Genomic DNA, 27,597 nt, shown 5'->3' with positions numbered 1-27,597 from the left:
CCATCTCAAAGCCCATAACGGGCCGGGCCGGGCTTTTTTTCGATGGGCCGAGCGGCCCTCCATTGGCCCATGAGCCCGCGGGCCAAATGATGAGGCCTATTTACAGCCTATCAGAACCCATTTGAGTTCCAAAAACCTAAAAAACTCCCCTTTCTCTATTTTGTTTACTTCATCAGCTTTTTTCATGTGTATTTGTGTCAGTGGGACTTACAAATGGAGATGTAAAAATTAATGTATATCTATGTTTTTTTTTTTACATTTTCTGACGAGACTTAAATTTACAACTTCAATATTCCGGCCCATTGAAGCTCTAAATAGTACAACACAAAGACCATGAAAGAAAATGTGGAGTTCATCGAATAGTACAACACAGAGAAAAAGTGGGATAGATGCATAGAGGAGGACGAGAAGATGGAGTGAAGAGACTAAGAATGATGAAAGAAAAAAATTGAGAGAGATGGAGTGGATGCTACTCAAGAGAAGAGATGTGATGATGTTTTTAACAGTAACACTTTTATGTTCTTCATTTAAAAATAAATAAATAAATAGCTGGATGAAACCTATTAAATACATTCATTATGCATTATTAAAACAAGAAGCATTCTTGCTTTGGTGGTTTACTGTAATAACCCAAAACAAAATATCTAAAAAGAAATAAAATATCTAAAAAGTAGGATTAATATCTTCTAGCAAAAAGACAATTTTGCCCTCGCATATTTTAATGTGGGAAAATTTGACTTTTTAATCGAGAAAGAATTTGGGAATTCCGCTTGTGCCATTGCGTAGAGCACGCGAAACGAGTCCATAGACACGGAGTAGACCCGAATCGGAATTGTAACGAAGAAAATACGATCAAAATACCGTGAAGGGCAAAATGGTAATTTGGTCAAAAGTCAGATTTTGATCTCTTCCTCCCTTCTCTCTCCTCATTTCTCTCTCCTCTCTCTCTCTCCTCCCGATCAGCCCGCGCCAGCCGACCTTCCTTCCTTCTCATCGTCGCCACGGCCGCCACAGGTGGAGCCGATCTCCGCCGTTGGTACCAAACGAACCACCACTCGACCGCCGACATTTCCTGACCCGTTGCCGCCGCTGCCATGGCCGGAGCTCGCCGGAAAACGCCATTGTTGCCGGTTTTACAATTTGAACTTTGAGCTCTTCGTTCTCCCTCAATTCTCCACCAAATCGATCGAGTAAGGTATGGTTTCTCAGCTATTTTTCGTGTTCTAGCTGATGGATGTATAGGTTTCAATCGATTTTAGCTCTAAAGTGTTCGATTTTCGACTTGAAATTTGGCCACAACTTCGGCTGCCGTTATCTACTGTTTCCGGTCACTTTTTGGGGTATGTCCAAGAACAAAAGTGACTCCAAATGGGTGTTTTACTTAGGATAGGAGTTTGGAGTCTTGGTTCCGAGATTTTCCGACAACCAAAAATTGCTTTGGACACCCAAATCTGCCCTCGCTTGTGACGGCGCATGGGCGAGGGTGGTGAAGTGACTCTGTGCAGTTTTGAGATCCTCGTGTCGTCACGAGCTCGTAGGATTTTGCGGATCTCGATTCGGAGTCCGTTTGAGCCCCGAACGGATTTTCCATATTGCGCGATCCTTGGGTGCAGTGTCGTGAAATCGTCGGATCGCACTGAATTTTGGATATGTCGGTCTCCATGATTCCAGGATCGTGTAGGATTCGACGGATTGCGAATCGGAGTCCCGGATACTCCGAAATCGCGAACCCTGGGGCTAGGTTTTGGATTTTAAGCGATAACGCGATTTTGGCCAATCCGACCGTCCGTTTCGGACCAAATTTGCGAAACATGGTTCCTTCTCTATAAGGAACCTTCAGAGANCATTTGGATGTAAAGATAAATTGGGTTCAATTGGGGTTGTTCATGCTTTCTTTCACTTTCACTTTTCACTTAGAGTTCCAACTGGAAATCAAGTCGCATACTTCTGGCCCTTGGTTGCCGTCGTCACTTCAGGCCTTGGCTCTCTCTCACCTTTCTAAAGGTCCGGATTTGGGTGGGAGAAAATAATTTGAATGTTAGTATGTATGTGTCTCTCTCACCTCTCTGAAGGTCCGGATTGATGACACATGCATCACCAATATTGAAAATATTGTCTTTCTCAAATTGGTGGTTTGATTGTGATGAGGAACGCTCATTTAGTACATAGCTCCCATTGGTACGATTTCATATCTTTTGGGATCTCATTTGCCTTTCTCTGATGATTTCATTTAGTACATTTAGTAAATAAGCCTAAAAATTATATTGCATACGACATTTTTATATAAAATGTTGTGTTTTTACGTATTACATGTAATTTTGTTCGTCTACCATCGTTTGTTTGACCATAAAAATTCTGTCCATAAAATAAATCTTTAAAAAGCAATACATAGACGACAGTAGTTACAAAACGGTCGTCGTATAACGGAAATACTGATGACGCTATTTCCAACAACTGTCATCGTAGGCTAAAAACCCCAGAAATTAAATCTTAAAAGGCAATACAAATAGACTTTTACTTTCTTCTCATACGTCATGAATTTATTTTTACGGCGGTGGTATATTAAATTAATACGGCACTTATTATGAAATTAGCAATGTGGATTCCTATAATATTATACGACGCTAATTACACCATAACTAGGTACAATAAACTCAAACACTATATTCTACAATAACAACGTGGTAAATTACAGTTACCACGACCGTTTATTTACAAAGACACATTGTAAAATAGTCAAAGAGCGACATGGATATATTTAAATTTAGGCGTCGTTATGCTGTTGGTTGACTATAACTTTACAAGAAAGTAATTTTATAACTACCATCGTAGTATAAGAGAACTTCATACGACGTCATGACGACAATTATCTTCGTGGTTAAGTACAAGTTAACACGGCCACAGTCTAGGTAAAACGTCGTCTTTAATGTCTATGTCAGTAGCTTTATACCTACTATCGTTGTTTAGGGTTAAGTGTCATAATTGGAAATAACATATTTCATAAGACAACGCTTTTTAAGTTTGAGGCATCGTGTTTTAAAGATACCACGTCGGATCTCAATTTTTGAAGTGTTTAAGTTATTGGTCCACGTCTTTTTCACTTTTTGTAGTAGTGATCGTCTTTCTAAACGCAACGACGGTATTTATTTCTTCCGTCGTTATTTCACTGTCGTCTTTTTTCATTTTTGTAGTAGTGATGTTAATATATAAGAGTAGAAACTAGAAAGAAATTCAAAACCTGTTAAATAACAGAGCTCAAGAAAAGAAGTAAACAGAATGCAAAACATAAGACAAGCCTTGCAAGCATGGTCCTCACGTTTCAATTTTCAACCAAATGCAAATGAGAAAAAAAGAAAAAAAACGTCTGAATTTGAATTTTTGGTATGTAGGCCAACTATTGCTCTGTAAGAAACAAAGAGTACACAGAGGTGAGTGACTGGACGTCAAAATTTAAGTCCATCTCACACACTGTAAATAACTTGTCATGGACGTCGTAGCTAGTAGGAGTGGGTACAATCCAATTCGGTCTGATTTTAGTGAAAAAAATTATAAAACTAACTGATTTGGTTTGAACTGATTCCGATTCGGTCCAGTTTTGGACTAGATTAGTATTATTATTTTTAATTATTTTTCTATATAAATTCCAATTAAAATTTTATTTTTTGGGCTTGAAAAACAAATAAAGGGCTTGGAGTTGGGCTTGATGGCTTGGAAGAGCTTTTTGCGCTTGAAGAAATACTAGGCTTGGAGAAAAAATTGGGTTTGGGCTAATATTATATAAATAAATAATATGTATTTAAGCTGATTTAGTTCCCTTTTTTTACTACAAGAATTGGAATTGGAATCGGACCAAATCGGTCCAGTTCGGTTTTTGGTCAACTAGGTTTTTTCTGTCCAATTCAGCTCAGTTTTTTGATTTTCAGATTTGAATGCCCACCTTTAGCAAGGGAAAAAATAGAGGGGGGAGAGAAAAAAAAAAAAACTTGTCAATGGGCAGTGGCAACCTATTGCCATGATGGGGAATCTTTTACTCCTTGATGAGGAAGGCTAGAAACAGAAATATACAAATAGAATAGACTCTTTCAATAGAGCATTTGGAGCACTCTCTGAAAGATTGTTCCGAAAGTATTTAGACGGAGGCATCCATGTGTTCCACCACACACCATCGTTGTTGGGACGGTTTTATAATTGCTTTGGCGTACATAGGGAAAGACTTGGGATTTTAAAAAGGGGTGGGTTAAATTTATCTTATGTATGCACCGTAGAATGGAACATAAAAGTGCAACTACTGCACCGTGCCAATTTGTTCTTTTATTTATTTATTTATTTCACTTAAGGGGATTATGTGTGAAGAGGGTTATCAATGAAGGGAAAATTAGCAGTAGGCTGTTCATAAAAAATATATATATATACACATAATTAAAAAGAAGTTGGCAGTAGGCTAAAAATGTAAGAACAAGACGGAAATACTTTTCATTTTAAAGAGAACTTTACATAGATGTCCTACACAAGAATGTCCTCGAATAGTCCAAGAGAATTGAATTCATTCGTTCGTCTTATCTTCTTTTCCTTTAGTGTATTGTTGGATGAGCTATGAGCCTTGGTTTGATGTGAGCCTTTGGATGCGAGTGTGGCATGATTGTCATTAGTAGGCATGGGTGTGATAAATTAAATTTTAGGCTGGTAGAATAAGGTCATCTCCAGTCATGGGTCAGAGGCCAAATGTAGCTCTAAAATAATGCAAAACTCATCTTCAACCACGGGCTAAAAAATATTTGGCCAAATTTGGAGGGCCACATTTAGCCATTTAGCCCTCCAACCAGGCCACTTGTAACCCAGCTATACCCCAAGCCAAATTTTTTTGTGGGCCCAGAGTACGTGTTGCCCAAGAAGAGAAAATATCACGCATGGGCGAGAGCATGAAACATCTCGTACAACTCTAAATCCAAAGGCTTATATTAAATGTGTGCTAGCATCAGCTAGCTGTTACCTTTTTCTCCTTCTTTTTTTTTTTTTTTTCTCTTTTTGCGTTTTAAATGTATATAAATATATTTATAAAAAAAATTATAAACAATTGGTTCCGACCGGTGGGAGGTCAGCACCGTTCGAAATGCATCAAATTTTTTTTTCTTTTCAAATTTGTCGTTGTCGGCTTTCTTTTCGTCTTCTTTTTTTAAAAATTTTAAATAACCTAAAATATGTCTATAAATTTCTCAAAATTTCTTCAAAAATATTGCTGCACATTTCTTACAAATTCTATCACATTCTCTATCTATTCACAACTTTCCACACTCAACACGTATAGAATCTCAAATTGCCAATAAGAACTCGACACGTACACTTCCCATGCTAGGGAAACTTTACTTTGCCCCGTGCTGAGCATGGTTTTGGACCAGGGAGGAGAGAGAGCACAACTTGACTGAGTAAGAAGGAATCTAAATGGGTGCTTGTCTAAAAGCAGTAATAAATTTGACCATTTTATGTGTTTTTTTTTTTTTTTTGGTGTGAGGAACTTGCTCCCAAAGGAGTTAGAGATGGAGCCACCCACTGCTCACTATTGTAGTTAGGAATGTTTTTTCATGCAGCATTTGGGATGAAAATTTGAACAATTAATCTGCATCCACATTTACAACTAGGGCTCGTCAATGGGCCAAGCCGAGCTAGTCCGGCCCAAATTTAATGGGCTTGGGCTGGGCTGGGCTGGGTCGGGCTTTAAAGAGAAAAGAGAAAATATCGGGCCAGGCCGGGCCAAGTTTTTTTAGAAAATTCAAAGCCCAAGTCCGGCCCATTAGCCAGGTTTGAGAAAGCCCATCGGGCCAAGGCCGAGGCCGGGCCTAAACGTGCCCTACTTCATTAAAAAAAAATCATAAACTTAATCATAAGGGCATTTCAGTCCAAATTTGAGATTAAACTCACTTAATTCCAATATTTTTACATCAAACCAAATTCATAAGATACCCAATAAAGTCACACAACTTATAAGATTTTCCACAAAAATAATAAAACCAAGTATTATTTTTGAGGTTATTACATAATTAGATCGTAATACATTTTAAGAAATAATTTTTAAAAATAATAAGTATCAAAAAAATAGTTTTTTAAAGGATGGTATGAATAAATACACAAATATTTGGTGATGTGTTCAAGAAAAACATGATTATATTTTGGTGGTACGATTATGTTTCGTGATATGATTATATTTGGCGATGTGATATGTTGTTCATCTTATATATATATAATTGTTGAATTAATAATTGACACAAATTAATTTGCTAATCATCCAATTATAAACTAGGAATGAGTAAAGATAAGTAAATGAAATGAAACAAATTATACATGTGATTTAAGTGATATAATCCTAAACCTAAACTCATATTTATGCATAATTATATATGTATGCGGGCCTAACGGGCCGGGCTTTTGTGGGCTGGCTGGGCTGGGCTTTCTTGGGCTTAATCGGGCTGGGCCGGGCTTCAAATACTCAAGCCCAAGCCTAGCCCAGCCTAAGGCGAGCCGGACCATCTCAAAGCCCATAACGGGCCGGGCCGGGCTTTTTTTCGATGGGCCGAGCGGCCCTCCATTGGCCCATGAGCCCGCGGGCCAAATGATGAGGCCTATTTACAGCCTATCAGAACCCATTTGAGTTCCAAAAACCTAAAAAACTTCCCTTTCTCTATTTTGTTTACTTCATCAGCTTTTTTCATGCGTATTTGTGTCAGTAGGACTTACAAATGGAGATGTAAAAATTAATGTATATCTATGTTTTTTTTTTTTTTACATTTTCTGACGAGACTTAAATTTACAACTTCAATATTCCGGCCCATTGAAGCTCTAAATAGTACAACACAAAGACCATGAAAGAAAATGTGGAGTTCATTGAATAGTACAACACAGAGAAAAAATGAGATAGATGCATAGAAGAGGACGAGAAGATGGAGTGAAGAGACTAAGAATGATGAAAGAAAAAAATTAAGAGAGATGGAGTGGATGCTACTCAAGAGAAGAGATGTGATGAGGTTTTTAACAGTAACACTTTTATGTTCTTCATTTAAAAATAAATAAATAAATAGCTGGATGAGACCTATTAAATACATTCATTATGCATTATTAAAACAAGAAGAATTCTTGCTTTGGTGGTTTACGGTGTGTTTGGATGAGGGAAATAAACTTTGAATTTTGACAGAAGTTATAATTTCTAAGAGCATCTCAAGCATCCTTTTCAAAGGCTTTGGGACACTAAAATAGGTGAGTCACATCAGCAAACCTTCTCCAACAACCTTGTCAAACCCATCACCAAACTGGGACTCCTCATTGACTCTACTTAACATATTTATTAATAAAGCTTTGGAACAACAAAACTAGTGAAAATGATGTATTATTATTTAAATATTGATATGATATTGTTAAATCAAATTAAATATTAGTTTTTGATTAAAAAGAAGAAGAAAAAAGTCAAACATTGAATTAATTATATTGAAGAGGCTGTTGGAGGTACAAAATAGTAAAGTAGCAAACTTTACTCTTCAAATTGTCACATAGGTCAACAAACCACAATTTGAAGAGACTATTTGAGATTCTCTAATTGACATAAACCGTGTTTGGATAACAAAACAATGAAATTTATAAATTCCGCATGAGAAAAAATATGGAATTTGGAAGTCATAAATCCCAACTTTAAATTCTATCTAAATAGTACTCATTTCTAAAATTCCAAAAGTAGAGATTGAGTTTTTAAAAAATAGAACTTTACAAATAAACGTTAAATTATGTGTTTAAATTCGTTAGCCAAACAAGAAACTTTACAAATTCTACCACATTAATTTTCATCATTTTATATTTTATCATTTATAAATTCCTTTCTATTTATAAATTTCGTTTTTTCGTTAGTTTGGCCAATTTTCGGGTTGATTTTCCCAGCCCTATAGGCAGTACGTTGGGCTCAAACAAAGGTATATATATATATATATATGGGAAAAAGATAAATGTAATATACATTGACACAACGGTTGTGGTGGCCTATACTTCCAAGTAACCCAAGTGAACAAATAAAAATCGAATGGATCAGAAAGTTGATGACCTTGACTAGCTAAGCTGGGTAAACATAAACATTCTAGCCATGCACTGGTCATCCACGATTGAAGGGAGCCAGTAATAAGAATTACCAACCATTTGTAATGCTTCCCAAATTTGGACAAAAAACACAACGACGCCTAATTTTGTTGTGACTCGTGAACAATGATCTCCCCATCTCACAATCCCTAACAGAAATAACTGTCATTCTGAGCTCCCCTCCCATATAAATACCTCCATAACCCAACACTTTGAAAGCAGCAAGGGCACCAATAAGTATTATCCAGTGCCCCAAATAAAGTGACCCCAACAGCTCTGCAGCAACTCACCTGAAAAAGAAATAAGAAGTTCCCGTAACAAAAATCCTTTTGTTTAACCCTTCTTATTTTCTTTTTCGCCACCAGAATCCTTCTTAAAAAATATCTATAAATTAGTTATTAAATATATTATTCAAAATGAGCGGAGGAGAAGTACAGAATAAGAAAAAGATGGCCATCATCGGCGTCTCCGCTCTGATTCTGGTGGCTATGGTAGTTGCTGTAACTGTTGGGGTCACCGTGTCACGGCACAAAGGCAAATCCGGCGGTGAGCAAACATCCACGTCGACAAAGGCGATCCAGTCGATCTGCCAGCCCACGGACTACAAAAAGACCTGCGAGGACAACCTGTCCAAGGTGGCCAGCAACGTCACCGACCCAAAAGAGCTGATCAAGGCAGGGTTCCAGGTCGCCATCGACCAGCTCCGCGAGGTCATCAAGAACTCGACGACCTTGAAGGAGCTTGCCAAGGACCCCAGAGCAAACCAGGCCTTGCAGAACTGCAAGGAGCTCTTAGAATATGCCATCGACGATTTGGGTGACTCGTTCGATAAGCTGGGTCCCTTTGACTTCACCAAGCTCGATGCCTACGTGGAGGATCTCAAGGTCTGGCTCAGCGCCGCCATGACGTACGAGCAAACTTGCCTGGATGGGTTTGAGAACACCACCGGTGACGCTGGAGAGAAGATGAGGCAGTTCTTGAAGACATCTCAGGAGCTCACCAGCAACGGCCTTGCCATGGTAAGCGAAGTGTCCACGTTGTTCAAGGCTCTGAACATCAAGACCGGGCGCCGCCTCCTCCAAGCCGCTGCCACGGCCACTGATGAGAAGAGGTTCCAGAGGGCTAAGATCATCCCTGCTTGGATCGACCACCGAAGGCTCGACCTCGCCACCGCCACTCCTCTGACGCTAAAACCCGATGTGGTGGTGTCCAAGAAGGGAGATGGCAAATACAAGACTATTAACGAAGCCTTGAAGGACATCCCAAAGAACAACGAGGTGAAGGTCTTCGTGATTTATGTCAAGGAGGGTGTGTACGACGAGCATGTCTTTTTCAATAAGCACATGACCAATGTCATGCTTATCGGAGATGGCCCTACCAAGACCGTTGTCACCGGTAGGAAGAACTACGCCGATGGTACCCAAACGTACCAGACTGCCACAGTTGGTAAGTACAACGTTTTGACATATGCATGTTATATTGTTAGGATTTTAGAACTATGCCTAGTCTCACTCATTATGTACATTATTATGTTTTGCAGCTGTTGTTGGAGACTACTTCATTGCCAAGGACGTCGGATTCGAGAACACAGCCGGAGCCATCGGACACCAAGCCGTGGCTCTGCGTGTGCAGTCAGACTTGTCCATTTTCTACAACTGCAACATGGACGGGTACCAAGACACCCTCTACACCCAAACCCACAGGCAATTCTACCGCGACTGCACCATCAGTGGAACAATCGACTTCATCTTTGGGGACGCAGCCGCCGTCTTCCAAAACTGCAAGATGATCGTCAGGAAGCCATTGGAGAACCAGGCCTGCATGGTGACAGCCCACGGTAGACTCGACATGCGCTCACCCTCAGCTCTCATCCTCCAAAACTGCACCATCTCCGGCGAGCGTGGCTACGACAAGGAACTCAACAAGGCCTACTTGGGCAGGCCATGGAAGAGCTACGCTAGGGCCATCGTCATGCAATCCCAGATCGATGACGTCATCGCTCCCGAAGGGTGGATGGATTGGACCGGTACCGCAAATCACAATACATGCTGGTTCGGTGAGTTCGGAAACAGGGGAGTGGGTGCAGAGCTGAGCAAGAGGGTTACATGGCGCGGGATGAAGAAGCTTACACCTGAGCACGCCGCCGATTTCACCGCTGGCAAGTTCATCTTCGGTGACAGATGGATTCTACCCAGCGGTGTGCCTTACGTTGCTGGCATGATGAGCGGAGTGTAGATAACGACCCAAGAAAAAAAAAACAAATATTATACTATTCTTATCTGTATGTACTAAATCATTGTAATCGAAAAACCCAAAATTAAATTAAATATTGTGTATACCTTTTATTATTATTAGTGGTTTTTCGGTGAGTTCTTCTAGTCCCACTTTAATTTACATCGTCATCGAAAGTCATGAAGTGGTACACAATTCTGTATAAAAATATGGTAAGTATAGTATTTTCCCTCTATACAAAGTTTTCTCCTTCAAACACCTAGCTCATTATAAAAGCCCTCCACAAAAACCCATCACTGATGATGATGTTGGATTTGTTAGGGTCTTTGCCTAGGTCACTCCAGAATTAATAGGAGTGGGAGGCCATGCTCTCACCTCATGATTTCTGATTTCTGATGGTGAGGCAAAATAAAATGGACCGGTTGAGATTGTTTTGACTATTTAATTGATCAAAAATTTGGTTGAGTCTTTTCTTTTTTTCCTTTATCATATTATGTATGGATATGAATGGTAATTTTAATCGGTTTAAAATCTAATAACGAAGTTAATGGTTTGAAATTAACCATTACTTAACACAATTGAGAATATGAAGTACGGATAATAAATACCGAGCTTCACTAATATATCCAAAATAGGGGCTGAAATTATTTAAAAAAACCTCCCACATGGAATGCGCTTTAAAAACACACCCAACACTCATTTATTACATAAGAAATTGGTGTTGAAGTTCCTATAAATTACATGACTGTCATTGATCAACTTAAAAGAAGCCTAGCACAAAAAACTTAAATAGCACCCAAAACAAGCCCAACCTAATTTTCTAAATTTAAAAAAAAAAAAAAATTTAATAGCTGTAATGTTCCAGTCTAGGGTAATAACACTGCTAGTTTCCTTGGACATCCTATTTCTAATGCATGTCTACTCCTGTAATGTTTCTGTCTAGAGTAATAACACTGCTAGTTTCCTATGACATCTTATTTCTAATACATATCTACTCTGTAATGGTCCAGTCTAGGGTAATAACATTGCTAGTTTACTATTATGTTGATTGATGGTTGTTGTAACATCCCGCACGACCAACGGAAAGGGAGTGATGTGCTTTATATGTACATATCCGCCTTCATCTAGCACGAGGCCTTTTGGGAGCTCATTGGCTTCGAAGTCATGGGAACTCCGACGTTAAGCGAGTTAGGGCTAAAGCAATCCCAGGATGGGTGACCTACTGGGAAGTTGCTCGTGAGTTCACATAAACAAAATCGTGAGGGCAGAGAGGGAGGGCCCAAAGCAGACAATATCGTGCTACTGTAGAGCCGATCTCGGGGTGTGACAATTTGGTATCAGAGCCACTCTGCCGTGTGGTGCGAGTGTGCCAACGAGGACGTTGGGCCCCTCAAGGGGGTGGATTGTAACATCTCACACCGACCAACGGAGAGGGGGTGATGTGCCCTATATGTACATGTCCGCCTCTATCTAGCGCGACATGTTTTAAAACGAATAAACAGTTTACAAAAAAGGCCTTCAACCTCATAAATCAAACCCTAGCACGGGCGATAGCAGAGCATATCTAAGGAATTCGATTACAACATAAACAAAGTTCAAAGGAAATTAAATGAAGAAGGAGTCCTACGAAGGCTCAAACTCGTAAGCACACGATTTAGCTCGGCTACGGAGCTCAGTCAACTACTAGCCGGGGGGCGCAAAATAAAAAAATGTGAGTGGACAAAAATAAAGTTCAGTTCAGTATAAACCAACATAATATAACCCCACCGTTTAATAAACCATGCAAGAAATCCAAATGCATCCCAAAACCATCATAATCAAATATATATATATATACCAAAATCAAATCAATACCGGATGCCAAGTCCGAAATTCATAAAGAACACTTTATAAACCCACCATTCAAATATTATAAGTCCCAAACTAAACTCTCGAAAGCTTATCCATTGGCATGACCGACAAGGAAGTATCCTCACCGAGAAAAGAATGAAAGAATAGTTATATATATGTAAATATATAATATAAGATATATATATATATATATATTTATATATTAAATATGACCATCACCAGTTGTACTGGGGAAACAATCCAACCGGGGGAGTCCTCATGAAGAGTCCTCAATTCACCATGTGACTAGGGAACGAGCCGTCCAACTGGGGGACTAACTCTCAGCCAACACGTACAGCCGATACCCTCAAAACTCTTACGCATGTGACCAGACCTACGCGCGCAGACTACCCAATCAAGGGTCTATAGCAACATCCCGTCAATGATGCCCAGGGTTCCGACATCTCCAATTATCTCAAGTTTCCGTATCCAAGTTCCAAATCCGGGGAGGTACATAGAGTAGTGCTTATAGCACTCCAAACTAACATTCTAGACTCATCATTTTCCACAATCTTATCTCAACAACCCAAGTACCTCACACATAGCCAAACATATAGAATTTTCTCAAAATCTATATATACATACTCAAGATACTCAAATATGCCAAAATCCAAAATATATTACCAGTACTTTCCGAAAATAAAGAATTCAACAATTAAATATAACATGAATTTCAATAAACCATTTAATTCATATGCATAAAATTCCCATTATAAAACCATGCTTATAAGTTGAAAACAAAATCCACTCACAAGTAGTCCCACATTGCTTGACCCTGAGAGGGTCCCGCCTACTGCGTACTCGTGGTCGGAGTACCTATTTTAGAATACGAATACGAGATTTATACAAAGCGTTTCGAATGAGAACTTTGAATTAAATATCATAATTTCCAAGGTTTCTAGTGAGTGTACAGGGAACGGAACAATCTGGAAGTTCCTAAGGGTTCCACAAGGTTTAGGATACATATTCCGTAAGTTTGGTCCGAAACGGATAGTTAGATCGCTCACGATCAGACGGTTATCGCAAAATTCCAAACTTGAAGTTATTGAATCGGAACATCCGGGGCTCCGATTCATAATCCGTTAAATCCTACACGTTCCTAGGAAAGTCTAGAGAAGCATATATTGGAATGGAGTTGATCCAAAGGTCCGAACATGTCGAACCCGGATCACGCACAATAGGCGTAACTCTGTTTGATAGTTAAATGACATCCGAATTAAAATCTAAGCACACCTACGCGCTCGTGAGGGCCAGAACACGTTGGGATAAAAATGCATCTTTGCTACAGTGCCCACGTGCCGGCAGCGCGTGAGTGTCCAAAGCGATAATGCTTCGCCGGAACATCTCAATATTTCGGCTCAAGACTCCTATCCTAAGTATAACACCCTGTTTGGAATCACTTTTATTCTTGGGTCTACCCCAAAAAGTGACCGGAAGTGGCCGAAATCGGAAATCCAAAACTGGCCGAACCCTAAATCCGAATTTAACTAACCTAGGCTCAAAATTAACGAAATCCTACCTAATCATCAGCTAGAGCATGGAAAATAGTTGAAAATCCATACCTTACTCGACTGAAGAAATGAGAGAGAACGAGAGGTGGGAAAAACTCCCCAAAACCGATGTCGTTTTCTGCAAATTCTGGCCAATACCGGCAATGCCAGTGGCTGGGACCAGTTGGGGAAGGGAGGCGGGAGTGGCCCGATTCGTTTGGGATTGGTGCCGTCGATCGGGGTAGCCTAAAATGGTGGTGGTGTAGGTTGTTCTCCTCGGATGAACAGTAGCCAGGGAGGGGAGCTTGAGGGGGAGAGAGAGAGAGAGAGAGAGGAAAAATCTGGTTTTATTAAAAACAAACTTTGAAATATTTAGGGTTTTGCCATTGTGATTTTTTGACCGTAATTTCTTCGTTTCAACTCCGAATCGAGCCCACTACGTGTCTACGGACTCATCTCAGTACGATCTACCCAAACTCTTTTCAAGTAATAAAATGACTAAAATACCCCTACTCCAAGGGTAAGTTTGTAAATTCATATTTAATTAACTTAAATAATTTAAATAGGGAATTTAATTTAGAGTCGGGGTGTTACAGTTGTAATGTTCCAGTTTAGGGCAATAACATTGCTAGTTTATTTTCATGTTGATTAATGGCTATAATGTTCCAGTCTAGGGTAATAACACTACAAGTTTCCTATTACATCCTATTTCTAATGCATGTCTACCTCTTGTAATGTTCCAGTCTTGGGTGATAACACTACTAGTTTCCTATGACATCCTATTTCTAATACATGTCTACCCCTGTAATGTTTCAGCCTAGGGTAATAACATTGCTAGTTTCCTATGACATCCTATTTCTAATGCATATCTCCCCCTGTAATGTTCCAATATTGGGTAATAACACTGCTAGTTTCTTGTGACATCTATTTCTAATGCATGTCTACCCCTGTAATGTTTTAGTCTAGGATAATAAAACTGCTAGTTTACTATCATGTTGATTAATGCTTGTCATGTTACTATTTCTAATACATGTCCACCAAAGAAAAGATTAAGAAAGAACAAACCAGACCAACTCAAAACAAGCAGAGTACAGATTGTTAACACTATTATGTCATAGAAGTACATTGTTAATACTCTATCATAGAAGTACATTGTTAATACTCTATCATAGAAGTACATTGTTAAACAAAAATAAGATCCATAACTGAAATAGTAACAAAGGGTAAATCGATCATCAAAGCTTAAAATACATTTCGAAAATCAACTAAAATCTGAAGAGAAACACATAATTGAAGCAAAAGATCAAAAATCTCAAGTCCAAACTAAACGACGACGACGACAACGATGACGATGATGACGACAATGACGATAACGACATGGTGAATGAAGAGTAGAGCTCGAAGATAAGGAGTAGAGCTAAGAGCATCTACTCGATGTTCCAAACAATCCGGAAAATTGTAGATCATAAATGAAGAATATAGTTGGACATGAGATTGAGCTTCAATGGAAGCTCATCTTACTCCAACACTGAGAAAGCACAAGCGAGAAAGGAGAAAATAAATTTGATTTGGTTTTTTGGCAGATCTGTTTTTTTGGTAAATTTGGGTATATCTGATTTTTCTCTCTCAAATCAATAATACAAGGGCAATATAGGTATTTTACACACACAAATAAACTAAAAAAATAGCTATTAAATAGAAAAAATTGACAGCTGTCGATTTTTGGATTTTTTTTTGGGTGTGTTTATAGTTTTTAAATGGTATAGGGTTGCAAAGGACCCACTAGTGTAGTGGTTTGGAGTATTTACTCCCTCAGGCAAGGTCCTGGGTTCGAGTCCTAGCATCCGTGTTGTGTGTGTGAATTTAATATGCTATCGCCTCTTTCAATAGGAAAGGACCTCAAAAAAAAAAAAAAAAAAAAAGGTATAGGGTTTCTTTATAAGACTATATCTAAGATTAGGTATATAACTAAATTTGTATAATAAATATGTGATACAATTCAAGAGAGTAATTCAATGATGAAGTTATAGCTGGTATAATTAAGTTTTCCTTCTACGTACGATATGTATACCACCTCTTTCTTTCTATACTTCAATTGAAGTCAAACTCTAATTCTTTAAGACATTCTAAATAAAACATCACATTACAAAATTTGAACCGATGGGCAACTTTCTTACACCTATTAAATTGTTGTTATTTTCAACCCCTGTCCTATTTCTCCACTCACCTTATCTTCAAAATTTTAAGGACAAATTTTACCCTTTGTAAATTGACTTTCTATGGACTTAGGAAAAAAACCCTTTGTAAAATCCCTCTCCTTCATTCCTGTTTTTCGGTTCTTAAAAATTATTATGCTTTGTTACTCTCTCTTTCAATCATTCCTTCGTAACCTATCGATTTCTCCCTTTTTTTGCTAACATATTTAAGCTGAAGAAGATGAAAGGATTACACTTATGGCATGTTTACTTTTTAGGAATGGATATTGGAATGATTTCAATTCCTGCTTCTAACACATGAGTATTGGGATGATTCCAATTCCTGCTTATAACACATGGGTATTGGAATGATTCCAATTCCTGACTTCCCCATGTGCATGAACATGCAAAGAGTGGTTAGGCTCATTTTTGTTGGAATAGGGTGGATTGGGCTAATTTTTGGATTAGTGACCTAAAACTTAGCACTAAATCTCTTGTTTTCAAAGTCTTGCACTAGGGCAAGCCCAGCCTAGACATTCCCTTTTTTCTATACTTTTTTTATTTAAACAAAATACAATAACAAAAAAGATCATCTAAGAATCTTATAATTATATAAGTCAAATTTCAACTTAAGCATTATATCCAACGGTAAGTTACTATACCAAATACATTCGACCAAAACAGTAATGTGATTCCTTTTTTTGATTTTCCATTCCCATCTTGCATGGAAATACCTTTAAATCCACTTTTAAAACCTTAAACAGAATTCTACCCAAATAATAATAATAATAATAATAATAATAATAGTACTTAATATACAGTAGGAAAATTACGTTCGAGTATCCCATTTTTGACAACATATGTGAGAGTCCGTTTTTCTTAAATGATGATTAAACAAAAATAATTGTTATATATATATATATATATAGTTTTACATAATAAAAATTTATCTGATTCTATTACATATATCCTATTCTATTATATATATATATGTGTATAACTTATATATATATATCTTATTCTATTTGTATATTCATTTGTAAAAATATTCTTGAATGGTAGTTAGGTGTCAACAAGGCATGCTAGTAGCCTTGCCAACTCACCATGAAGAAATTAGAAGAAATTAGAATAGGATTGTAGTCACCAACGTGTCTTCCTAGCAATTATTTTCTTATCTATTTTTGACTTGGAGTGCAAGGCCATACTGATATATTACTTGGAGATTAAGTTCTTACATAAAGGTTGATATTATCATGTACTGTAACTACCGTCTTTACTACACTATAAATAGACCATTCCATTCCTTTGTTTTTCATTCTCATTTCAGCCAAGTTGTGAAGCATTTGTAAGTTTGCACGAAGAAAAAAAATAAAATAAAGAGAAGAAGAGATATTAGAAAGAAATAGAGTGGGAGACTGAGTTTATGAATGCGGTGGAAAAATTAGGAATCGTCTTACATTTCTTGCAAAAGCGTTAGTGTTGAGGTAGGGATTTCTTGGGGCCTTTACAGAATATTGATTTAATTAAATTTCGTGAGCTCTATATTATGTGTGATATTATAATGGATGTTCTTGATATTATATAATGTTCTTGATATAGGATATTTACGTATTGTGAACTATTTGAATAATGTTGGCATAATTATATATACATTGGTGATGTTTTAAATGGTTACATTGTTGTGAGATACATAGGATATGTGAAAGGAATAATTATATCATGTCATGGAAATTGGTTGGAGTTGTTGGAAAAGAGGGTAATGGAAATAGTCTTTTCTGTAGTTGAGTCTAACTGTTGGCAGGTACTAGGTCTCAGGGATCCCATAGTGCACATGGTTTTTATTGGGTGATTCCGGACTGGCGAAAGGGAGTTGGACAAGATGACTAACAAAAGGGGAATTATAGGATGATTGAAATAGGTGTTAGTTCATATAAATGGGCATTCGGGACCAAGTAGTATAAGCATGGTATGGGACGTGCAGGTCTGCTTGTCCTGTATACGAATTAACGGGATTAGATGAAGAGCATTCATGCATTATTATTAATAATGTGATTTTTGGCTGTGTGATTGCATGTCACTAAATTTAGTTATATCAATCTACTGTGGTAAGGTCTTATGTCCCTACTGAGCTGTGGTTGCTCATCCCTCACCCTATTTAATTTTTCAGATGAATTAGTGGGCAAGAAAAGGACTAAACCAATTGAGGCTGAATTAGATAAGAGTGATAGAGCTTTGTTTATTAATTGTAAAGTTGTAAGATTTTTGGAGCTATTTTTATAAGAGAAGTTTATTTTAAACCATATTTCGGCTTCTTTTTATTTTATTTTACTTTCTCAAGCATCGGGTTTCAGGGTTTTTGCCGACCCTTAGGTCTGGGGCGTGACAATATAACATATCAAATTACATATAATCAATTAGATATACATTATATTAAACCATAAAAGCTAGATTATCAACATACAAAGAATTCTAAGCATAAAATAAGATTATAGAATTAATAATACAATTAAGCCATTAAACAACAAAGCTTCAGTTTAATTAGTAATTTCACAATTCCGTATGATATATGTAACATTTCCAATAGTCATTGGTAGTCCACGATTGAAGGAGCTAGCCACTCTAAAGCATATATCTCTATATCCATTATCCATTCGTAAGTTTCTACATTTAGCTTAATTAATTTGGAGGGCTCCAAATTTGGAGAACATTATGGACCCCTGATTTTGTCGTGACTAGGGACTCTCCCACCCCAGGTTTCCTAACCGAATTACCTGCCGCTATCAAAAAAAACAAAAATAAACTCCCATCCACTATAAAACACAAGATATACCTTACGTGAAAATCAATTCCATTATCAAAGAGCTACAAAATTTGATTTCGTCAACATGACCGGCGATAACAATAAGAAGAAGAAGATCGCCATTATCGCCGTCTCCTCCTTGTTTCTAGTAGCCATGGTGATCGCCGTCACGGTAGGGGTCACCACGTCACGGAGCAAAGGAGGTTCGAAATCCAACGATGGCCAGACCACCACGTCGACAAAGGCGATTCAGGCCATTTGCCAGCCGACGGATTACAAGGAAACCTGCCAGAAGAGCCTGGAATCTGCTGGGGTTAACAGCACCGAACCAAAAGAGCTTATCAAGGCCGGGTTCAAGGTGGCCATGGACAAACTCCACGAGGTCATAAAAAACTCAACTACATTGCAAGAGCTTGCCAAGGACCCCGGCGCAAACCAAGCCCTTGAGAATTGCAAGGAGCTCTTGGACTACGCCATTGGCGACCTCGCTGCTTCTTTCGACAAGCTGGGTCCTTTTGATATCTCCAAGATCGACGCTTACGCTGAAGATCTCAAAATCTGGCTCAGCGCCGCCATGACTTACGAGCAGACTTGCTTGGACGGGTTTCAGAACACAACAGGCGACGCCGGTGAGAAGATGAAGCGTTTGTTGAACACCACGCAGGAACTCACCAGCAATGGGCTTGCCATGGTGTCCGAAATCACTAGTGTGTTGGGCAGCTTCAATGTGAAACAAAGCCAACGTCGTTTGCTGGCGGCCGGGGCCGGGGGCGACACAAAGAAGAACACTCCGAAGATTATTCCTGTGTGGATCGACAAGCGCGCTATGGACGTGTCAAGGGCGACCCCGCAGTCGCTTAAGCCGGACGTGACGGTGGCGAAGGACGGGAGCGGGCAGGTCAAGAGTATTGGGGAAGCTGTGAAGCAAATACCCAAGAACAACGCCGATAAGACGTTTGTGATTTATGTGAAGGAGGGAGTGTACAATGAGCATGTCATGATTGACAAGTTTATGACAAATGTCATGATGATTGGGGATGGCCCAACTAAGACCAAGATCACCGGTAACAAAAACTACGCTGACGGAACGAAAACTTTTCAGACTGCAACAGTTGGTAAGTCCTAATTATTAAGTTTTTTTAAATTTTATATATATATGACATGACATGTTATATGAATGAGGAAAGAATTATGACATTTACGTAAAATTTCACATTGGAAAGGACATAGAAATTACATGAACATTATATTAACAAGGTATATATGATTTATGATATTATTATGACTGACATATTAATATTTAACATTTTGAAGTGTGACAATGCTAAATTGCTAACGAGTTAACGAGTTAACATTATGCAGCTGTAGTTGGGGACTATTTCGTTGCAAAGGACATTGGGTTTGAGAACTCAGCAGGAGCCAAAGGGCACCAAGCCGTGGCTCTGCGGGTGCAATCCGACTTGTCCATCTTCTACAACTGCCAAATGGACGGCTACCAAGACACCCTCTACACCCAAACCCACCGGCAATTCTACCGCGACTGCACCATCAGCGGCACCATCGACTTCATCTTCGGCGATGCTGCTGTGGTGTTCCAAAACTGCAAGATGATAGTGAGGAAGCCGATGGACAACCAAGCTTGCATGGTGACAGCCCAAGGAAGGATGGACAGGCGCCAGCCCACGGCCATGGTCCTCCAAAACTGCACCATCTCCGGGGATCCGGAGTACATTCCTGTCAAAGACAAGAGCAAGGCGTACCTGGGCAGGCCGTGGAAGGCCCTCGCCAGGACCATCGTCATGCAATCGCAGATTGATGACATCATCACTCCGGAAGGGTGGATGGAGTGGACAGGCTCGACGAATCACAAAAGTTGCTGGTTTGGTGAGTACGGCAACAGAGGGCCCGGCTCGGACATGACACGGAGGGTCACATGGTCCGGCATCAAGAAGCTTACTCCTGAACACGCCGTGGATTTCACCGCCGGTAGGCTCATGGAGGGTGATAGGTGGATAAAGCCCAGCGGAGTGCCTTACGTTGCTGGCATGGTTTCCGTTTAGGCATTTTGACAAACAGTTAGTGGCCTCTTCTATATTTTTAATACTTCAACGTTGGGGCCCTTATACGTTTAATTGTGTGTATGAAAGAGTTTTCTTGTATGTAAACTAGGAGGCCATAGATGTTAAATCAATGGTCATCCGACAGCCTATAAATAGGCTTTGTGAGAAGAAATAATACACTCAATTCTTCTAATTTTTCCTTTCTGATCTTTGTCTCTTAATGTACTATTATATGTATTTGTTTATTATGGTTTGAGTTCACCAATAAGTGAGGAACATATTTAGATTTAAAAATTGCATTATTATCTATGAGCGTTGCTATTTGTACCACATTTATTAATCATATTGTAAACTATCTCTTTATTATGGACAGTGATGGAGCCAGAAATTCATGTCAGATGACATGTTAAGTCATATGAAAGAAATTCAGTTAAAAAAAACATATGAAAGAAGACTTAGTATAAAATCGGAACACTAAGAGTAATGTTGAAGGTTTTGTTATGTTAATTTGCATAAAAATGTTCTCTTAAATTTCTATTTTACAAGCTTGAACATATAGAAAAGGGCAAATAACTAAACAAAATGCATAGAAAGAGTTCTAGGACATTTGTGGTCGTCATCCAACAATTTCACTAGCTTGAGAGGCACTCAAAAAACACAACATTTATATACACAAATAAATAATATGAGAGGAGCATGGGTCCACTTTTGGTCCTTAGGTGGCTCCGTCACTGAATCTAAATGGGTTTCATATACATTATTAGGGCCCACCTTTATTAGATATGGTCAACAATGTACTCAATAAATGTGGTACAAATAATATTATTGATTTCCTTATAAGCCAATTCACTTCACGACTTCATCCTGTTGCTCTTTAATTTTCATGTATATAACTTGAGTAATTATGACATTGGAATAAAAAAGTAGTGTCGTACTTTTTTTTATTTTAATACAAGCGATAGTCTAAATTAGAGGATGACGTTTCTCACACACACATACAATCAAAATACAATAGGGATTCGAACCCGAGACTTTTGATATGCAAGATGCCATACTTTAACTTTTTAGTGGCACCTTATGATGTTTTTGTCAAATTTATTCTATAAAAATGTAAACAAAGATGTAAATGTGATTTTAGTTGCTCACATTTATATCTAAATGTATAAGAGTTTTATAAGTTGTAACTTAAGTGATTTCGAGTAATTACCCTTAACCTGAACTCATGTGTTAGAATTTCCATTTTCAATATTGCTAATACTACCAACCAACTTTAAAATAGCAACCAACAAAAAGTGGCAAAGTCAGATCCCAAATACACCAACCAAAAAAAAAAAAAAACGACTACAATAACAAGGAAGCGGGAAAACGGCCATCGAAATTTTTTGAAAGACACACACTCTCTCTCTCTCCTCTCTCTCTCTCTCTCTCTCTCTCTCTCTCTCTCTCTCTCTCGCCCTGTTCTTGCTTTATCTCTGTCTGTCGCTGCCCAAACCAAGCTCACGAATTGCAGACTGAGTTAAAGTCTTTGACTTTCAGTCTTTCACGCTGCCAGTTCCAAGTTTCCGGTAACATTGAAAAATTATCACTTTCTGGAAACTCTAAATTGAAAACCCTAGACTTCACCAAATGTGATTCCAGCACCTACACAATGCTCCAATTCCCAATTCAACTTACAGAAGATGATTAACGCCAGAGGCGAACCGAGCGGAAGTGGAAATGGTGGTGGCGGGGGCGGATTTCATAGATTGCAGGCAGAGCGTGACCTAGAATCCAATTGGGAACTCGACCTCGGACAAAAACTCGAAGAGTATTTGCTGAAGATTTGCTCCGGTGAAATACCCACCGAAGCCGAAGGCCATGTCGCTATTAATTTCGCCGAAGGTATTCCTTTTATTTGAAACTACTGGTTTTTTTTATTTTTTTTATTTTTTAAATTTAGTTTTTTTTCGGAATTGTTTGTTATAATTGTGGTTGGATGTAGCTGCGCTGTTGCTTCAGGGTTCGATCCAAGTGTATAGTCGGAAGGTGGAATATCTGTACTCGTTAGTTTTGCGTGCTTTGGAGTTCCTTTCACAGAAGGGGTTGGTTTATCTTTCTCTCCTTAATAATTTATTTTGGGAATTTATTGTAAATTTCTTTAAAATTATTATTTTTTATACTTTGTGGGTGTTGTTATTTTTCCAAAAGTTAATAAAGATTTGTACTTTATGTCTATATGCAACCAACTATGTGTTTGTGGGCGTATTCATTTTTCATAACGAAATCATTTCTGTTGAAGTTCCCTTTACTATAACTTAGACCGATATATATTAGTTGCCAACTAGTTGCTGCCTCGCTTGACTTCTGTCCTAAGTTGCTAGCTTGCTTTTGAAGTGTTTGAGTTAATAATGGTTCAAGGTTCTGAAATCTATACTTTAAACTTGGCTAAGTTGTTCATTATGGTTGATTATCATATCTCATCAACTTTTCAAAAAGGAATTAGTTAGATAAAGATTGGGAGTCACATCTCTTTGCGATAAGAGGAGAGAAGTTGGTTTGGGTGCTCTGAGAAAATATAACGTAGGTCTCTAGATTCACCTATAGCCAAAGAAGGCAAGTTAAAGTAGAAGGTAAAAATGAACAAGGGGCTGAATAGGACTAACATGGGAAGGAGCAATATGAAAATATATATATTACAGGAGACACTGGATATAAGAGAAAGGAATTGAAGACATTCACCTGGCTGACCTTATGTATTTGGAACAAAGGAAAAGATAGGGGTGGCAATCAAGTTGTGTTGTGTCTTGTAATAATCAAGCCAATTCATTAATTTTGTGTTGTGTCTAAAGTTTCGACTCCTAGGAAAACATATTGATTGTGATGATGATGACGACGACCCATCAATTTGGGCATAAGTGAACTACGTTACACAATAAAATATGCTTATAAATATATATGTCTCTTGTTATTTTTATTGTTTTACTGCCACTTTTAAATAGGCAGCATGAACAATCTGAAGGCACATCGGTTCGGCCTGAAGAAGGTGAAAGTTCCCGTACTGTTTCTGATGAAGAAAATGATATGTTCTGGGGCTTAGATGACATCTCAGGTAGCCATTACTGTTTATTTCATTATGGGGGTATTGTGCTGCAATCACCCACTGATATCAATTTTTCTTGCAGTGGAAGGAAAGAATTGTTTAGATAGTCCAGTGGGCAGAGATGCTCCTTTAAATTCCTTTGTGAAGCCCCCAGCAAATCTAGTTGTACTTGAAGGTGATTGCTTAGATACTACTGGTGATTTCGGAGAATTAGAGTCATATCTGGTACCATAGTTTCTTCCATTCAATAATTTTTTTTGGGGTCATTTTCTAAATATATGTATCTAATTGGTTTGGTCATAAAAATTGTATTTGCAGCTGGCCACCAATGATCTCTACCAAGATTTCATTTTATTAGATCCATGCGATGCAGTAGCAGTGCATGATTATTTGAGTGCGGATGGAGCTGGTAAAGGACAAAATAGTGCTTATAAGGCCACCTCAACACAAAAAAGTTATCAGTCACCTACAAAACGTTCAGGTGGAACTGCGCGTAGGTCATCTCTCCATAAATGCCAGGATCCTAATGTCAATCAAACCCCTGGAGTTGGTTGCAGCTTTGAGGCCAAAAATTGTAATATTGGGCCCGACCCTCGTGCCAGCAATGATTTTGATGATGGTGCTCATGGATTTGATATGGATGATAGATATTCAGAGCCCAGGGACTTGGATGAATCAGATGATGAAGATGATCCATGGAAGCCTTTGAATCCCCATGAACCTGGGAACTTGAAAGTGAAACCTTTTAGAAAAGGTTGTTTTCAAGTGTTTGTTTCTTTAGCTTGCTAAGTTACACTTATAATATTTTAAGTACCTAACGCCATGCTTCTGTTTCGTTGTGTTTTCCTCTAGCAGTCAAAGCTTCTAACAGGAAAGGGGTTAGTTCTACTAAGCAGGTCTCTATGATTACACTATTTCCACCTGCAAAGTTGCATGGTACTATTAGTCCAGAGCTTACCGAAATGTGGGAGATGCAACGTTGTGCTGATGAAAGACAAAAGGGGTCCCAGTCTCCTCCATTATTTGAAAAGGTTTGTGTTGCATAGGTTTATTTATAAATTTGTCTTTTTTGTTTCTTAGTGAACCTGCTTTCTTAATTGCAGCTGCGGGAATCACTTATTAATGGAAGGCATGAAACCTTTGATGCCTTCTGCAATCCTATGGGTGCAAATGAGGATACTGAATATGATAATGAGATCCCTGACTTTGGGCATACGGATGCTGACATGCCGGAACCTTTGTTCATGGATGAAAATGTACCTCCATACAATGACAAGGTAAGACTGAGCAGCTAATTGATTATTGCATGGCTCAAAATCAACTGGAAACATTTTTAAATTGCTTGTGTATTGATATTCTACAGTTTGGGGATGGTTGTCCACAGTTTGGTACTGATGAAGCATTTGGATACGACAATTCAAAGCCTCATGCATGCCTGGAAGATTTATGTCGCTCTCACTTAGTAAGTATATACTGTGAAAAAAAAATGCCCCTTAGAAGACACATCAATGATTTTTAAGGCATTTCAGATGATTAGGTCATGGAAGAAAGAGCCTGGTCCATATTTCTTTACTGGCAATTTGGTGTTTCTTCTCATGTCATATTTTTCATTTTTCGTTCTCCTTTTTGGCTAATTTTTTTAGTTTCTAACTTGTTAATTACCTGCAATTTTTATGGTTGGCTGCCAATGTTTCTTTATGTAGGACGCTCTCCTTGCTAGCATAGCTGAAACCGAGAAACAAACTGAACTGGCTACGCGTGTTTCAACGTGGAAACAGAAAATTGAGCACAACTTGGAAGAGCAAGTAGGTTCCATCTGTTTTGCTTCCTTGCTTTGTCAAAACTTTCACCAAAAAAATAAAAAATCAGAACAGTCACTAGTTGTATTAGCTGCTTTCTTCTTGTTTTTTGTCTACTGGTTCATGTTAAATCAATGATATGTTTTTCATAGGAATTACACCCTGCTTTTGATATTCATGACTACGGCAAAAGAATTCTCGACAGACTATCCTTTGAACCAGACAGTGTAGATGTCTTGTCTTTTGCTGATGTTGTAAAAGGTCAGGAAAAGTATGATGTGGCTCGGAGTTTTTCTGCACTCCTGCAACTGGTATTTCTCTTGTATATTATAATCACCTGTTTGCTTTGATTTAGTTGGGTTGCTAGACCCCTGTCCCTATCTGTATTAGCTCAGTCTTTTTCTAGTCCTTGAGCTTCAATGTACCAACAAAATAGAAAAGACTAAGCACCAGTTTGCTTTTGTTCTGTCTTAAAGGAATATGTGGAACATCATACAGGGTTTAGATAATTTATTTATAAAACGCACTTACTGCTTGCTTTCTGGGTGTTATAGTGAACTGAATTCCTATTTAATATTATAATTTTCAGGTAAACAATGGAAACGTTGAGTTGGACAGGAGTGGGGTTGATGGTGAGTCTGTTTGTTACACAGCTGTGAATCCCTTCCATGTTCGGCTCCTTAAGCATGACAAGAGAAGAGAGGATGCTGGATTTCGGTTGTCAAGAAAGAGATTTAAGTCTCCATTGAGCAAAGCATGTGGAAAAGTTGATAAAGACAACACCGGGACTGCAAAATCTCCCATAGTGAAGTCATCTTCTAAAGTACATAAATCAACAGAGGCATCTTCTCAAATAAACGGAAAGTCACCAGTGAAACTTGGAAAGGTTAGTGGCATACGGTGCACTCCTGAACCCAAGAGGAGGAGAAAGTCCCGATTTGTCGAACCAGTTGACCTACATTCTGCAGGGTGACACGAATGTCGTTAGCAAGTTAACTCTTTATCATTCAGGCCATTCAACACATTGCTGGACGGCTCAAATCAACTTCAGAGTGACCCATGTTGCTGCCATTGTAGTTTACTAACAGTGAGTGGTAGCAACCTGTAGTATCCTTTTAACGTTATTATTGAATGTACACATTAGTAAGGAGACCTTTGTAACCCAATGTATCATTATCAATAGGGAAACTATATTGTCTTGATTGCCGAATTGCAAAATCAATAATTGCTGTAGTTTCCCAAAAGAAGCCCCGATCATCCATAATTGAAGTCCACCTCGACCATTTTTCCTTCTTTTGGCGTCTTGCTAACAAAGTCAAAAGAACATAGCTTTTTGGTGTCCCCGAAGGACTCGTATGGCTGGTAGTGTTCAGATTCATTTGTCATGGCATTGCTTGACTGGCTCAGATTTCCAACTTTAGGTTTACGTCTGATATTCACAAGATCTATCGATCTCAAATGTAATTGCCTCAAGCAACCCCTTAAAATTAGTCAAAGAAAGTCCCTGTTATTGAGGTTGGCTAGCAAGAAATAGGATTCCTATATAACGTGGTAAGGTGACTAAATGGAATGCGATGTAGTAAGTAATCTGGTTTGGTTTTTTCCACAACTACGTGTGGTATTAGTAATCTGTACACCAAGACCAACTTCTCATCTTCAAATAAAAGCTTAGTGCCCACTCATCTTATTTAAACCATTCAATTGGACTTAATGGTCTTGATTTGACTCCTCATCAGATTATTTGATCCAAGTCAATATCACACCGTCACTGCAAATGCATGATTAAGTAGGTTAGTCTAAACAACGTCACATCATTTTGCACTCGAGTTTGAATTCTTTTTAATTTTTAAGGCATCTGGAGTCAAACATAGACAACGGAACCTATTACTCCTGCTTTTTTTTTCTTCTTCTTGGGAACTCCTTGGATTGGGGATGGGTTTTTG

The 27,597-nt window shown here is 38.5% G+C and overlaps 3 protein-coding genes across 5 annotated transcripts; all 3 read left to right on the top strand.

The window, feature by feature from the left end:
• The first annotated feature begins 8,329 nt into the window (after positions 1–8,329).
• LOC117612542 (putative pectinesterase/pectinesterase inhibitor 28) lies at positions 8,330–10,481 on the top strand. Its single transcript, XM_034341228.1, has 2 exons — positions 8,330–9,555; positions 9,650–10,481. Exons 1-2 carry the CDS (start codon positions 8,526–8,528, stop codon positions 10,342–10,344), a joined length of 1,725 nt encoding a protein of 574 aa, XP_034197119.1. The 5' UTR covers positions 8,330–8,525; the 3' UTR covers positions 10,345–10,481.
• Positions 10,482–18,759: 8,278 nt separating this feature from the next.
• On the top strand, positions 18,760–20,980 carry LOC117612541 (putative pectinesterase/pectinesterase inhibitor 28). Its single transcript, XM_034341227.1, has 2 exons — positions 18,760–19,831; positions 20,079–20,980. Exons 1-2 carry the CDS (start codon positions 18,802–18,804, stop codon positions 20,774–20,776), a joined length of 1,728 nt encoding a protein of 575 aa, XP_034197118.1. The 5' UTR covers positions 18,760–18,801; the 3' UTR covers positions 20,777–20,980.
• A 1,194-nt stretch (positions 20,981–22,174) lies between these two features.
• Positions 22,175–26,856, top strand: LOC117612540 (condensin-2 complex subunit H2). 3 transcript variants are annotated; one of them, XM_034341225.1, is made up of 11 exons: positions 22,175–22,657; positions 22,758–22,857; positions 23,755–23,864; positions 23,938–24,080; positions 24,174–24,609; positions 24,711–24,886; positions 24,959–25,132; positions 25,219–25,317; positions 25,559–25,660; positions 25,807–25,965; positions 26,244–26,856. In XM_034341225.1, exons 1-11 carry the CDS (start codon positions 22,456–22,458, stop codon positions 26,625–26,627), a joined length of 2,085 nt encoding a protein of 694 aa, XP_034197116.1. In that variant the 5' UTR covers positions 22,175–22,455; the 3' UTR covers positions 26,628–26,856. The 3 variants fall into 3 exon arrangements, with proteins under 3 accessions (XP_034197116.1, XP_034197115.1, XP_034197117.1); XM_034341224.1 differs by having other exon boundaries at positions 24,708–24,886; XM_034341226.1 differs by lacking the exon at positions 25,807–25,965 and having other exon boundaries at positions 24,708–24,886.
• Positions 26,857–27,597: the final 741 nt, after the last annotated feature.

This window comes from Prunus dulcis, unplaced genomic scaffold, assembly GCF_902201215.1.
Source record: "Prunus dulcis unplaced genomic scaffold, ALMONDv2, whole genome shotgun sequence".
Lineage (NCBI taxonomy): Eukaryota > Viridiplantae > Streptophyta > Magnoliopsida > Rosales > Rosaceae > Prunus > Prunus dulcis.
Note: the sequence above shows the minus strand (reverse complement) of the source record. Positions and strands in the feature narration are given on the sequence as shown.